This window comes from Ambystoma mexicanum, chromosome 13, assembly GCF_040938575.1.
Source record: "Ambystoma mexicanum isolate Mex_15411 chromosome 13, UKY_AmexF1_1, whole genome shotgun sequence".
NCBI classification, from domain to species: domain Eukaryota; kingdom Metazoa; phylum Chordata; class Amphibia; order Caudata; family Ambystomatidae; genus Ambystoma; species Ambystoma mexicanum.
Genome location: NC_090938.1, coordinates 593,496,602 through 593,512,655, shown reverse-complemented (window position 1 = coordinate 593,512,655; position 16,054 = coordinate 593,496,602). Strand labels below are relative to the sequence as shown.

Here is a 16,054-nt window from a genome sequence, read left to right as displayed (position 1 = left end):
GTGGAGATATACGATGTTGGTTCTTCCATGCTCACGTCTATTTAACCGGATAAGTAGTAAAATAAAGTCGTTATCTTTGTTTTTGTGGTAATCTGTGCTCACTTGTGCTGACGAGACCGTCTTTTTAAGAGATAGTCAGGGATTGCCTTGATCAGTTTCGAGTTAGCAGTACCAGGGATGCGTATCTTTGTGCATGTTGTGAAGACGAGGTGATCCCTCCTAATGCTTGCTTTTACTTGGTATTTCTCTCAATTTATTTAGTTTCCTGTTGATTTTTTTTTAATACGTATTTGCCCATGGATTGGAAAGGTAGATCTTGTGCGTGTATTATTGCTGAAGTAACCTTGTTGATGGATGATATTGTGGGCACCTGTTGATGTTTACTGTCGCCAGCACAGTTGTTTTCAGGCTATAAACAGCCCGATCTCTGCATTATGTCCAGTCTAACTTGAGGTGTAAGTATTTGTCTGCTTTTTTTCCTTGCCGCGTAGGGAGACCCATGTTTTCAGGCGTTTATAGATGGTCAGGTGGTCCTGACTGTGTATGAAAACGCCTGGGCATTGAGTTCCAGAGGTTGGTTGACATATGAGCAAAGAATGCTACTGTTTGCTGCTGCACTGTGGAACCATCAGTGGATCTGAGCAGCTTGCCTGGGATAGGAAGGATGAAGCTCTTCAAGGTTCCTTCGGGGCCTATGCCGTGACAGGCTAAATGAAGTAGAACCGACCTATCACTGGAAGCCAGTGAAGTGCCTGGAGTGAAGGGTTCCCATTTTTTCAGTTTCTGCAGGAGTCTCGCTGTCGAGGTTGTGCTCTCTGGCAGCAGTTCAATAGGTAGTCTGGCAATAGGACTGTTAGCATTTACTCTCCCAATTATTGGTCATACCATGACCATGAGGGACTTGTGTCTCAAATGTGGCAATGCTTTCTTTTGCGCCACTTTTTCAAGTGGTAATTATTTCAGTTATTTGAAAAAGTGGCGTCAATTAAATGTGGTGGCAACCCTGCAGAGCATCTCACAGACTGTTGTGCAATTTCCTGCTTTAGCAACAGACTGCATAATGTTAGCAACCAACATACAACTATTACTCATGAAAACAGCAATGTGGCATTTTCATTCTAAATAACGGTGTAATTTCACTGCAAATCTGCTCCTGTGGAAGGTGGAGAATGCATGCTGCAGCTGGGTGACCCTGCCCAGAGGACCAAGTGTGTTTGAGAATGAGGGGCATACCCAGTGAGAATGCGTATTGCTGGTGTTGGCTGATGGCACTACCCAACAAATGTACGCTTGAAGTTCAGCAGCTCCATACCTTAAGTTACTTCTCCTCCTACCCCGTAGCCTAAGAAATCAGTGTAATGATTTGCCCTCGTGAGTATACGATGCAAGTGGGAGGTGGTACAGGGGCATACATTTTCTGGAGCATAGGAATAGCAGTCGCTGTGTATGAATAGTAACACAGACACCCATTATCCCTCATTCAATGGTCTGCTCTTTGGAGTTCATTAAAACTCAAGAAGAATGAGATATAATGAACCAAACGTGCACAGAATGCAAAACACCAGCAGCAGTTTCTGCCAAAATTGGGGCCTCAATGTTTGAACAACGATTTTAGTTTCACAGATCAACAATTATACCAACATGGACAACTGCCAAAACTAACTTATGAGCAAACTCCTCTAACAAAAGTGCCTTTTGTAAAGCAATGTTGGGGTTACTATAACAAACCACATGTTATTTACCAAAAAGTGCAACATATGAACTGAAGGCGAATCAGACAACCAAGGTATAAGTAGTGGGAAAGCACTGTCTTGGTTTAGGGTTGAGAGATACCTTTTTCAGGCCACGCTGGATGCTGAAGTTCTTACAGGAAACCAGCTTCGACTCCCAATGCTCGGATGCCCCACAGGTGAGGCACAGGTCGGGATCACACTCACGCACGGCCAGGTAACACGGACACTGCTTTGTATTGCACTGGGTTTTACACCGACACCCTGGAAATCGATTCTGACCTATTAAGAATGACAACACACTAAATCAATCAACAGCTGAACCAATGAATTACAAATGATACTGTTGCAGTACCTAGTAAATGTCTGAACTAGACACAGATCGTGTCACAGAAACATCCAGAAAGACAAGTGACTGGAGAAGGCCTTCAAAGACCAATTAATCCAATGTTGGTTTGGTTCCATGTGTTTAAATTGAATTCTTTAAATCTTTTTTATTAGTGCATATAGTTATAAACAACAAACCTTTTGCACAACTAAAATACAAGATATAATATACAGAGATAGATAAGAACACATAAGAGCATATTACAAAGTACATTTCATAGTTTTCAAGAATACACTAAAATTTAAAACAGTTATTTAATATCCATATAAGCATTAAGATGGTATAAAAATCTCATTAAAAGAAGAACAAAGAGAGAGTATAAAATTTAGATCACCTTGGACAGAGCGGTGGAGACTGTTAATTCTTTGAGGATCTCTTTCCATAAATAACATGCAGCAGCAGAGATCACAATCGACTGAGCTCCATACATTGTACTCCAAACCTGATCTGAGTCAATAAATTCGGACCTATAACTCTTTGCATATAGAGATGATAGCTTAGGGCACTGAGTAAGAAGATGTTGTGCTGATTCAATTGAGAGATTACACAGATGACAGATGAGCTTTCTATCGCGAGGTATATTACTCCAACGACCCGTATGTTCAAAGGTGGGTAGAATATTTAGACGTAAATATATAATGAACCTATGTACATGCAGCAAACATGGTTTTGTTACACAGGAGCACGGGATATTTCGTGAGAAGGATTGTGTACTGTAGAGAGTGTATAACTTCTTTTTTACCAAATTGCCAATATTGATAATGATGTCAAGGTCCTTAGATTTCTTTTTCAAAATAAGTTCAGCATTTGGTGCATATATCATTTCAAAATGTTAAGAGCTGAGGTACTCTGCGCTCCAAAAAATGTACTGTTAATGTCATATTTCATGCAAATTGATTATATATAGTATTTGTAATGTGGTAAAATAAGTTTATCATGCAATACAGAATGCAGCATCGAATAAACCACAGTATACGTATAGATGGCACACCCAGCTCGCAACCTAGCGCTTCAACTGGTTTGTCTCTAGGTACTCCCAAGATGGAACGCAGAAGTTTCCCCTGAAGTTTTTCAGCCCACTGCCTCATCGATTCGGGCAATGCCTCAAGGGCATATAGTATAGCTGGTATGATACTTTTACGACAGATAGCCACAAAACCTTCAATATTGTATCCTCCCTTACTGCAGATAAATCTTTTTAATAATAACCACTTTTTAAATATTTTGGATCAAATAAAGCTACCATAGCGATCTTGTGATGGAGAGCAACTGATTAGGAAGCCCAAATAAGTATATCTGTTGACAATTTCTAGCCGACGATTGTTGATTATACAGGAGAATCTTAGGCTTTTCTGGTTTTCCGGGATAATCAATACTTTAGTTTTTTGTACATTGATTTTCAGAAAGTTTGCATTTGCATATGTTGACAATGCCACTAGTGAATTCTGTAGGCCAATGGGAGTTTGTTCAATCAAAATAGTGTCATCGGCCTAGCCGATCCAAGCCACATGGCTCTAGCCGATAGAGGAGGGGAAATTATGTGTAAGTTCAATGGGGAGGCCCATATCACAAACATATAGATTATATAAATTCGGGGGAAGGAAACACAACCCTGTTTTAGGCCTATGTTAGTTGGGATATCTTGCGTAAGTTCACCCATTTTTCATTAATTTTCACAGCTACCATAGTCTCCATGTAAAGTGGCATCAAAAAATCAAATTTTAACTGGAATACAAAATAGAAAAAAGAACCACAGAATGTGTGACCCTCCTCCACACTCTCCCCTCACTCCCCCACCCAATAATGGATGATCCCAAATCACCATCTACATTCTGATGATAAAACATGGTAATAAAATTGGAGAGGAAAAAAAACGAACGGTTGGGGGTCGACCAAAATACATAAACCCATTGGTTTATTGGTTCCGACCAGAGAAAAGGTAGAACCCAACAAATCTATATTGGACATATGGAAGCTCTTACAGGAGGTGTTTTCCTAGAAAAGCTGGATTCCCTTGATTCCCTACCCTGTCCCCAAAACATACACACATTATCCTCATTAATCATAAAGGAGATCCTCTGCACCGCTGGGACATTCCTAGTGTATGATTCAAACAAACCCTCCTTCCCCCCGAGAACCTCCTCTCCACCCAAGTGTCTGTAACAAACCTAAGGATGGTACCCTCTGTGACATCCAAAGGTAACAACACATGACTCACACCAAAGGGAGGTTCACTGTACGCTGTATTCATGCTATGAAAGGGAATAGGGATGACCACAACAACAGCTGTGCTGTGGGAAACTATACAACAAGCAATCTGGCTTCCCAGCAGACCACCACACCCCTTTGGACCCTGATTCTCAGTCATTCCATCTCTTCCTTAGTGCATGACCCCCTACTAGAGATGAGCTGAACAGTCGTTCACAGTCTCTAGTACTTTTTAGTGTCACAAACACATCTTTCTTGGCTCAATTACTTTCTTAGCTCCTGCTGAGGTCATATAGTTCTCGCTTTGGTCCTCCTTGATTGCTTCAAACACCAGGTACCACCACCCAATACCCTTAAATTGCCCAAATGGGGTCAGACATTGAACCTACAGTTAGACCATCTTCTATATCACCTAGTTTCTTTTTTCAGAAAGCTTAGATCAGGACCTGAGTCTAAACGACATCCGATCAGCATAGGATCACCACCTGGTTCAAGTCTCTAATCAAGAGCACTAATAACTGCCCCTCCCACCTAATGCTGGTCTCCCTTCTCTCCTCCAGCTAGTCTTTTCCTCCCTCCACTGGTTATCTTTCTGCCTCCTACTTTTGGTTTCCCCCTTTGTTCTCTGCTCTTCTGATCTTGATGTGTCTTGTGCTTCTTTTTATGTTAGCATTTCGTCTCCCCCCTTTTCTCTCGATCTTCCTCATTCATGTCTTTTCCTTTCTCTACCTCTATATACTTATTTTCCACATGCCCTCCTTCTTTGTCATTTAGCTCTAGGTATATCACCATGGCCCTCATTACGACCCTGGCGGAAATCGAAAAACGATGGCGGAAATGCAATACCGCCATCGAATAGCGCTCGGTGCGATTATGACCCGTCACCGTAAAGTACGATGCCATTAGCGACACCGTAGTGAACGCCAACGCTAACTGCACCAAGTACGCGCACGCGCGCCATGCCAAACCGTAATTACCACCATGGCGCAACGGTACGCGAATTCCGGCCCTAGCGGACATGTACCTAACGCCATCAAGCATGGCGGAAAGTACCATTCCGCCATGGTGAGAAGTACGGCATCGCAAATCAACCGTAAACGGCCCTACTGAGTGCCTGTACACCACTCCCTGGCCACATTGCACAACTCCTCGTAGGTGCAATGAAGTCACACAATGCAACCAGTGAAATGTACAAGTCACCCATGCATGCCAACGAACAAATGAATCCAGGGGCTCCAAGTGCCTTGTGAGTGGGCATCCATATCTGCCATGGCACCATTGCCGCACTGATGCAGCACAGGCATGTGAAGGTCCAAGTACAGCAACATGAGCAGAAAAATGAGACAAACAAAAACAGAATAGAAATTTACTGCACCACAAAACCACCAAGGGCCATACAGCCATTAGGTCATGACTCCAAAATACATTCCAGTATTGTGGGCTGCATCCGCAATAAATGACCAGCTTCTTCTTGTGTGACGCCCTGTTCCTTCATGGTACACAGGGGCTACATTCACGTCCAAAAAGGCAACACGGAAGCGCCTAGAACCGCAGGGCCGTCCCATTAGGTAGGCACTAGTCCAGCAGAAAGGACGATATGTTGCTCCTAGCCACTAGCACTGCGTAAGGGCATGTGGCCCATTGGCGATCGTCCCATAAGATCGTAATGGTGCTCCACTGATTGACACGAAGCAGCAGGTGTCGGGAGTAAAAGCCATCTGCAGGAGTGGCGTACAGATGGCAGCGGCAAAAGGGGAGGAGATACCCGTCACCCAAATGAAATGAAAAAGAATAGTATGGCCATCAGAACTACATTTGTATAACTCACTTCAATGATCACACTAAATCCACAGCCATATGCATGCTAGCCCACTCAAAAGGATTATACCCACCCAAAAATCACTTGCGAATCACAACCATAAAAATCGAGGTGAAAACACCATTACAAATGAGTGTTTGTGTGCATGCGTCTGTGAAGACAGAATCCATTAGATGGGATTAGTAACGTGCATAGACACAAGTGCCTGAAGGGGCGTCGAGACAGGGAGGGTTCAACAAGGGCAGAAAGACGATGGTCCCACTATGGCAGCTCTGCATGACATAGCGCAGGGGAGGTGGATAGATTCCAAAAAGCCCTGTACATGGCAAACTCTCCATCAAATCATCTGTCCATGCATCCATGCATCCATACATCATTCCCTCATCCCGGTATGAAAACGCCTGATTATTTACTCACATCACATTCGAAAATTCCATGGAGTCTGTGCGTAATGCAGTCTGCAAAATCCACTGTTCTCCAGCCCGGAATTCTAGTGTTGTGAAGTAACATGTATTTGGGAACGTCCTGCCTTTTTGTCCACTACGCTATTGCGCATCCCATACTATTCATATCAATCATAGCATTCTCGCCATGGCCCCTGTCCCAAGGACATTAAACAATAGAACGTTATATTTGCAGTCAGACCTGTGGGCGTCTCCTCGCCGCTAGCTGAAAACCGAAAGCGCTGTCCTTCGAATTCCACATTTGCAACATCACGTCGAAAAGGCATCTGTGACCGCTTGAAATCACAAAATCATCCATGTAGTGCGGCAGTGTGTGAAAATGGCAACTGGCTTCACTCACAAATGGGACGCCCCGCCCGTCGGTGAACCTCGGTACGGTGCTCGCCCAAAGGGGATTGCAGCTGGCACAGGTGGAATGAATCACCACAGGTGGAGGCTATACAGCCTGAAAACACATAAATTGCACACCCAACCCCCTCCCACAACCACACCCACTCCAAAATGCTACCGGCAGGACTAGCGATGTTGGCCCTGGGGGACCTGATAGCACTGCAAGTACTCCAACTTCAAGAAGAAGACGAACACCAACTACTACAACAACCGGCCGCACAGAGGAGACGCAGGAGGAGGAGGAGGGCAAGGCAGGGCCAGCAAGGCCCACCAGCACAGCCACTACCACCACGCAGGCAGCCCGCAATCCCACGCCTCCGAGCTCATCCGTTCAACCTCACTGATGAGCAGATCCACACCCTCTACCGTTTGGACCGGGACACCATAACCGCCACTGTGGACATGACACAGGCTGACCTTGTCAGCATGATAGATAGCCCAACCGCCATCCCACCCCTACTGAAGGTGGTCTCTGTACTCCACTTCCTGGCCACAGGCACCTACCAGCACACATTCGGACAGTTGCATGGCATTTCACAGCCACTGTTCTCACGGACACTATTGCAAGTGCTCGATGCCCTCCTGAAGCACGCAGACGACTACATCTCTCTACCACGCTCGGAGCAGGAAATTACGAACACAAAAGTGGGATTCCATGCACTTGGCGGCATACCGGGTTGCATTGGTGCCATCGACTGCACCCATGTGGAATTGGTCGTCCCACATGCCATGGAGGCCCAGTACCGCAACCGAAAACAATATCATTCTCTTAATGTACAAATGGTGTGTGACTCCAACAGGATCATTACACATTGTTGTGCCCGATTTCCTGGATCAACCCATGATTCTATGGTCTTGGGGAACTCTACAATACCACGCTACATGGAGCGACACGCAGGGAACAGATCCTGGCTACTCGGTGAGTCTCATTTCATGCATGATAATGTGGGGTATGTGATGCGGCAATGACCTGGCAGGAAGGGGGGGGGGTGCGTACGTAGCAATGTCATTCCACAAACATCCTTTATTGTCCACATACAGGTGATGCCGGGTATCCACTGAAGAGATGGCTCCTTACACCACTCCGGAACCCACAGAACCAGCATGAGGAGGACTACAACCATGCCCACTCACGTACCAGTGTAGTCATAGAACAGGCATTCGGCCTACTGAAGACTCGTTTCCGCTGCCTCAGCAGGTCTGGCGGGGCACTCCTGTACCGCCATGTGAAGGTGGCAAAGATGGTCATGGCATGTGTCATGCTACACAACATGTGCCTACGGAGAAATGTGCCCATGCCCCCTGACGCAGAACTGCAAGCACCTGAAGATGGTCATGATGAGGGTGGGGATGTGGCAGCACCTCAAGGAGTCCGCGAGGCACAGGAGGGCCGTGAAATTCGTCAGAATCTCATAGATGCATGCTTCTAGCACTCACGCCTGGTGGCTGTTACATGGACACGGGACTTGTGGCACTGTGTGTGTCTGGAACATGCACAATATGGACTGTACGCCTATAAAGGCCTCGTACACAAAGATCAATGTCCACACATCTCATTGGATGATTGTGCAATGTTTATAGCATATGTGAAATTATGTTACACACCCCATCGACCCGCCACCCAAGTGAGCCCAACACCCCCCCTCCACCCTCCTACCTCCCCCCCGAACACCAGTGTCCAAAGATGCTCATTGTCAGTGGGCAGACGCTATTGCAAGCCCCCTCTCCGGGTATCAGGGGCACCCCTGCCTGTGGAGCGCAGGTTCCTCCCAGATCTACGTTGGGGGCTGCCCTGGACGGAACTTGCAACGGATGATGTCTCTGCCTGCTCACGTCCATGCATGTCCCTAAGGGTTTGTGAGAGCTCAGTGAGCACACGGCGCACAGCGGCAAGTTCAGCACATACGTCTTTGGACGTCGCATGCAGTTCCCCCCTCAGGCTCTCGGTGCTTCTCTCCATTTGTACTCTCAGGCTCTCGGTGCTTCTCTCCATTTCTGCCCTAAGCGTCTCAGTTGCTGTTTCTATGGCTGCCTTAGTACCACCACATTCATCAGCATGGTCCTTGAGGAGCGTGGCCAGTTGCTGCTGTTGCACGATGACCTGGTCGAGGGACTGTTGCCTCTGCTGTGCCATGGCCATTTGCGGTGGTGTCACAGAGGGGCTGGTCACCTCATGTTGCCTTGCCACAGGGCTTGTGGGGGATGGCCAGTCGTCGTCTTGTGGGTGCCCCTGCGTGGTATCCTCATGGTGTACGGGATGAAACAAACAGGGGGATTGAGACAGGTCATGGATGGATCTTACTTCGACATCCCAGTCTTCTGTGTCGGAGCATGCTGCCATTAATGGAGTGTCACCTATGGTGCTGCTGCCACCAGAGGCAGTGCCTTCTGTGGCATCCATTGGGGGGACCTGTGGTGGTGCTGTTGTGGGCATGCTGGCTGCTGGGGTGCCTGTTGATGTTCCCTCCTGTGTGCTGCCACTTGATTTGTGCTGCTGCCGTGTCTTGATGCGTGCAGCTGAGGTGGAGGGTCTTTGGCCGTTGGTCTTGGCCCTCTTTGCAGGTGTGCTGGTAGGGGTGTCCTGGAGCTCGTCGTTTGAATCGGACCCTGTGGTGGAGTAAAGGAGGGCGAGCGTTATTAATGGGTCTGTTGAAATTGGAATGGCAATGTATCACATGCATTGGGGTGGTACCTGAGGGTGATTTGGGTCGGGGCCTTGGAGGTGGTTCCATTTTTGTGTGGATTGAGGATGCAGTTGTTTTGCAGCCTGCAGTTAGGGTGTGCCTGCTGCACGTGTAGAGGGTGTTTTTAGGGTTTTTAATTATTTATGTATTTAATGTGAGTTTTAAAGTGCGCTGTCAGGCCAATGTATGTGGACGTTCTCCTGGACATGTGTTACTGTTGCACTATGTGGACACATGGTACTTCACATGATTGGACATTGTGGATTTGGCATTGTCTTAGTTGGCCCACCTACCGGATTCTTCGGATGTCTGCACTCCTTTCTCCATCCCTCCGACTCCCTCTATACTCTCCATTCCAATGGTGGAGGCACAGATTTCTTCCCAGGGGGTCAACTTGATGGGTGATTCCGATCCTCCCCCGGTAGCTGTGGCAATGTTGCGATTGGCGGATAGTATGCTCCGTACGCGTATCCGCAGGTCGTCCCATCGCTTTCTGCATTGCTGTGGGTTGCGGGGTGCGGTCCCCACCGCACTTACCCGCTGTGCCACCAGGGCCCATATGGCCTTCTTGTTCGCAAGTGCCGTCCTGGTCATTTGCGTGGAGAAGACGACGGCAGCATTCTCCTGGAGGGTCTCTGTAAGCACAGTGAGTTCCTCACGGGAGAAGTGGACCTGCCGCTTGCGGTCGCACGCTTTTTTCGCTACTTTTCCCATTTCTATTGCTTTCACTGGGGTGGATGACGGGTTGGGATGTGTCTCAGGGTAGTATTTTTAATGGTTGTGTGGGAATTCTGATTTTATAGGTGTACGGCGTGCTGTTTCCCGTTCCGGGCCCATGTTTTTACTTCCGTTTCCGTATGTTTACGGTCACCGTACTTTCCGGTTGCCGCTCATTACGGTGACCGCTAAGATGGGTGGCGGAATTGCACCTAGGGCGCCGTACGACAGCGGTGAGGGGCGTTTTGGGGACATTTCCGCCATCGCGGACTTTGCACTTCCGCCATGGCGTAGTGCTCGTGCCCGATGGGTCGGAATTGGCCGCACTTTGCTCCGTCGTGCGATGGCGGAAACGCTATTTACGCTGTGGCGGTCAGGTCAGTCACTTTCCGCCAGGGTCGTAATGAGGGCCCATCTCCACATCGTCCTCATTCCTTTGGTGTTTCACCTCCCTCTTCTCTTTCCTAAGCTGGTTCACCTCCTTCTCTGCTTTTTTTTCCTTGCTCAGCTCCAACCTCTCCCTTCTCTGCCTCTCCCCCCTCGGCCTCTCTCTCTGCTTGCCTCTCACCATGCTCTCCAACAACCCCTAACACCTGCACTTCCGACTTGGCTGGCCCTTCTTTTATTCTCAAACTGCAGGCGTAATTGGGCTGGCAAGATCTAGCTGTGCCTTAATCAGGAGTGGGGCTGTGGGTTGGTGAAGACCTTATAGGAATACAATTTTGCCATGAGTGCCCAATTGTGCCACAAATCACTGCATGGTTATGCATCTTGCGGATATGGAATGGCTGTCCCCCATTCTGGAGTCAGATAGTCCTTCTGTCATGGTCGCCCCACACCAGGACGGCGCTGCTGAGGTATGTTTCTGTGGAACTCCTCGGTGTGCTTGCTCCCTCATTTATGATCAGCGGAAGCCTCCCAATTCTGATGAGGGACTGACTCGCAGAACACCCGGAAGAATGAGGTGGTGTACACGATTCCTGTTGTTCTCGGGCACTTGTGACAGGTGTGCTTTGTAACCTTTGTTGCCATAATGCTTGTTAGGTTAGATGTTCATATTTGTGCTAAATCTCCCTCACCTGTGAGACCCCCAACACTTTTTGCTGGACTTGTGGATTATTTGTCTATGTTCCTGAGTGAGTGGGAACCTTTTTCCCTACTCAACCTTTTTCTTTTACTCTTTCAATGTAAGTCATTTTTGTGACTCTCTATACTTTATTTTTGGAATCATACTTTCCTATAACTTTTTGGGCATCTGCATTATATTATCCCAGCACACAGCACTGTGTGCAGTGTTGCTGGGGAGCCCCTTGGGCTTCCCTTTTTATATTTTCTCGGGTTCCTTGGGTGAACTAATGTTTGTGTGAACTAATGTTTGTGTGAACTAATGTTCCCATGGGTAGAAGGACACTTTTAATCCTTTCTACAATTCCCATTGTGAGATCAGCACACCCCATCTTATGCAGAGTGCTGAGGGGTTATATAGTATCCCCTTTCTTACTGGTTCTGAAACATTTCTGTTACAATCCTTTACTTACCTTGCAGAATACATGTTCCCAAGGGTAGAGAGCATAGTTTTTATCCTGTCTACATTTTATATTGTGAGATCAGCACACCTCACCTTATATGGAGTGCTGTGGTGATCCACTTTATCCCCTTTCATCAATGCTTCTGTAACATTTCTGCTACGGAGACACGCATACCCTTATGGCTGGTGGCAGTGGACGTTTTCTACCGACCTTTGTGTGATTTTTACTCACAGGCTATCAACCCTGCTGCGGTAATACACAGAAGGGTCACCATTTACCCAAAATAGTGATTGTATTCTTTTTTCTCCATTTCTTCTGTGCTTGTCCTTTCTTGATCCTTCTTCTGCCATCCTGGTTTGGGGTGGTCCTGCTTGATTTTTGTCTTCAGCTGGAATCTTTTGTGAAGCCCACCAAGGCTCCATAGTGTCTGAAGACAGAAAATGAGGGAGGAGTCTGACACTCTGCAGCCCTTTGTCTTCTGGCATGCCTGCCTGGAACCAGTCCTAACACAGTTTGAATGTAGCATATGTGCTGATTGGCTGTGTTCCTGGATAAATGGCCTGGATCTGGAAGCTGAAGACAAGCCAACCACTGGAGCTGAATCCAATGAGGAAGAAGAGAAGACGCCTGTAGATGATTCCAGCGACCTGGAGCTGCCTGCTGTGTAACTGCTGCTGTGCTGACCCCTTCTTCCTTGCGACAAAGGAGTCCCAAAGATGATGACTCTGACCCTTGGACTGGTGGGACCAATCAGTCTTAAGAAGACCTGCATTTCGAGCCACCCGATGACGAGCTGTGACCTTCCTGGACTGCAAACCGCCAACACACTGGGACCTGGAGGCTCAATGCTGTGCGTTGTCTTTCCGTGAACAAATCTCGCTGAAACTTCAGTGGACTTCTGCTGGACCTCCAGAAGGAAGATTCCACTCCGTGAAGTTTACTCACAAGAGTTCTGCACAGAGATAGCGAGCGAATCGATCATACGACAACAGTTCTTCATCTGGTACCTTGAAAAGGGCGCCCAATCCACAGGGCCACGAGAAGAACCAAAGAATCCTTTGCTGGGAGCCTTTCCTCTTGGCTGCTGCAGCAATTTCCCATCCAGGGTCCTTTCTTTTGTCACAACCACCAAGAATCCAGAGACCGGGTCTTGTGCTGCTGAAACGTTGAAAGCATTTGTCTGCAAGCTTCACTGCGGAGGTACGATGTGGCTTGAGGTAAAACATACTTAAAGTCTTTGTGTCGCTCCTTTGTGGCTACGATGGTGATTAGTGTAGTTGGGAATTTGCCCATACCGTTCGGCCAGGCCTAAAGCTGGAACGCATGTAGGGAGCCTTCTACGAAGTCCCTGAAGTCGTCTACCAACTCTAAAGTCGGTTACTTACTTGTTGGATGATAAATCCTCTGACTCTGACTTTCCTACAGTTTATGCCTTATCCTGTTCGGTCTACAGCTGGCCCCTGGACCTCCAAAGTCCCACTTCTGCCTCTGTGAACACTCATGCCCTAGATTAGGGAAGGACTGCTAAAGTATAAGGCCTCTGTGAAGAAAATATAACAAGTGTTGCAAAGTACTTACTTGCTATGTGTTAGTGCTGTAACTGTACACTCCTGTGATAGAATAGGTTACAAGTGTTACATAGTTATTACCTACCTTTGAAGGGCATACTGCCATTCTGAAAAGTATTACAAACGCATTGCTTACCTTTGAATTGTGTTCCACTATTCTAGAAAGTAACATTGCTAGTATAACTATATTATTCCTGAAACTGAATAAGTAACAGTTTACTACCAATAGAGTCTGCTTCCCTTGAATTGCATACTGCCATTCTAAAAGTCTAATAATGTGGCATTAGTAACCCGTTCCACGGGCTACACCGGGTGGTAATGGCCCAGAAGCCCGAGTTAATGAGCCGAGTGAAGAGAGGGTGGTTAACAAGGGCTCTGGGATGTTACCCCCGATGTAGCCCATGGAATGGGTTACTAATGCCATTAGCACCCCAGGTTAACAAAGCGATATCCCGGGGCACTAAAAAAAAGTATTTTCATTCATTGATCGGGACACGTGCGCGCCCCGTTCAAGTACTTTGCCAAGATGGCTGCCATGGTTGTAGATTGCAGGGCTCCATGGCGTCTGGAAAACCAAGATCTAGGGAAGCTGCTGTGGCCGTGGCGCTGCTGATACAATCAGGTAAGTGGGGTTGGGGAAGGGATCAATGTTTTTTAAAAGGGAAAAGGGTGGGTGTCATGGCAGAGAGCGGGAGGCAGCCAACGGGTTCCATGGAATGCGGGCTAAGCGCAGGAGTATCAGCCAGCAAACCAAGGAACCCGATTGGCTGCGCCTCCCACCCCGGGTGCTAATGTGGTTTTACTCACCTTGAATTGCATACTGCTATTTTAAATGGGTTATATACTTTGGTTTACTCACCAGAAGTATTGTGTTCGTTTTTATATTGTGTTTATGACTTATAATCAGTGCTCCAGATAAGATTTTGAAGTGGGAGTATTTTACTGCCTATTTTTTTAAAGTTGGGAGTAAAATAATTTTTTAGGGAGTAATAAAGTAGCTTCCTTTCCCAATGGGAGTATTTTCCAAGTGAGGGAACATCTTTTACCTGGAAAATGGAAATGTTTTGTAAAATTATGTCTTTGCATTTATTTATTCACGCACATTAAAAGTTACAGGTTTACCTCAAGCAGTAATAATAGTAGTTTATTTCTGTGGTACTAAGTGCACTACTGGTCCAAACATATCCATAGAGCTGTGTGTGTGAAAGCTGGGGCAGAAGGTCCTACATGTCGTTTTCCTATTTTTTGTTGGCAGTATTTCTACTTCAAATTTTTATTTATTGGGAGTATTTGGCTATGTTTAGGGAGTAAAAGTGGCTGATACATCCCTTATCTGTAGGACTGCTTATAATAGTACTTACCTTTCTAAAGAATTCCCTTTGCCAGTGTATATATACAATAAACCATTATTTATACAATATACCAGTGTACAAGTGTTTCTTTGGACCATATATATGCTACAAGTTCTTTGTAACTTCCTATAGCCCTCTCTCTCTCTCCTAAGATATGCCTGGCTGCTTTGTCATAACTACCTCTACCTTGAGTAGTACAGCCATATACTAAGAGTTGGAGCTTCTTTTTTGCCCAAGGATAGTCTTATACATTCTTTTCGGTGGACTTTATCAAAACTGTTATAACACAGCTTGCTGGCCATATGCCCAATTTCTCATAGCTGATGATTAATTAGAATGGAGTGGTGTTCCGCATGTGTAACCGAGGCAAGTACAAGAACCTTTTCCATGACACTCATCCTCCGACCCCTGAAGGATTCAAAAACAAGAGCCTTACCATGTACCGCTTCACACTCCTAATCGATTCCAAACATACAGCGCACAACTAAGAGAAGCCACTTCTGTTTTGGAGGGCATTGATGATGTATATGCATCTTGAGTAATTGTTATGGGGGACCCGACTTGCTTACTTTGCATTATCAACAGGCATTTGAAACTTGTTGAACACCCCCCCCCCACCACCTGTGGACAAATTGGCTATAAAGGTTTTAAACCACTCCCCAAGCCTCCTTCTGCTAGATCATACGTCTGTAACCTTTGGTCCTCCAAGTGTTTTGGACTGCAACTCCCATCAGCCTTAGCCAGCATAGTCAATGGTGGGTGATCATGGGAGTTGTAGTAATGACTGCATACCTCAAAATCCATGATCCTCTTATTTAGAGACCAATACATCTTCTCTAAATAGAAGTCCCCCTTTTCTAGAAAACAGAAGGATGACTTCTTGCCTGAGTCTCACATTGTAGATCACCTGCTGTTGGCAGACAGGCTAGCTGTACATATTGCCACCACATGTATGCTGCACCATCACCACCTGAGTTTTAATACCACTTGAATGGCCTATGGGAGTGCAAGTTGAACATTCTTTGTGCTATCAAGTGCACAGCAATCACAAGAAACTGCTTTTAGCTGAGATCAGTATGATGCCCTGGTTGGGTTGGCTGTGAAGACCTCTTGTGTGCCACCAAAGAGGAATACCAGGTTGCACATTCAAGGTCGACAGTTTGCTGTGAAAAGATCAATTTGGAAAGCTCTGTGGTTGGTTCAAT

General features: G+C 46.5%; 1 protein-coding gene across 2 annotated transcripts in view; it reads right to left on the bottom strand.

Annotated features, from left to right (window-relative positions):
* EZH1 (enhancer of zeste 1 polycomb repressive complex 2 subunit) overlaps positions 1–16,054 on the bottom strand; it is an 834,444-nt gene that overhangs the window by 121,435 nt on the left and 696,955 nt on the right. For both annotated transcript variants that reach the window (XM_069634417.1, XM_069634418.1), the window contains one exon: positions 1,834–2,012. In XM_069634417.1, coding sequence (XP_069490518.1) covers positions 1,834–2,012 — 179 coding nt within the window. The remainder of the gene's footprint in view (positions 1–1,833; positions 2,013–16,054) is intronic.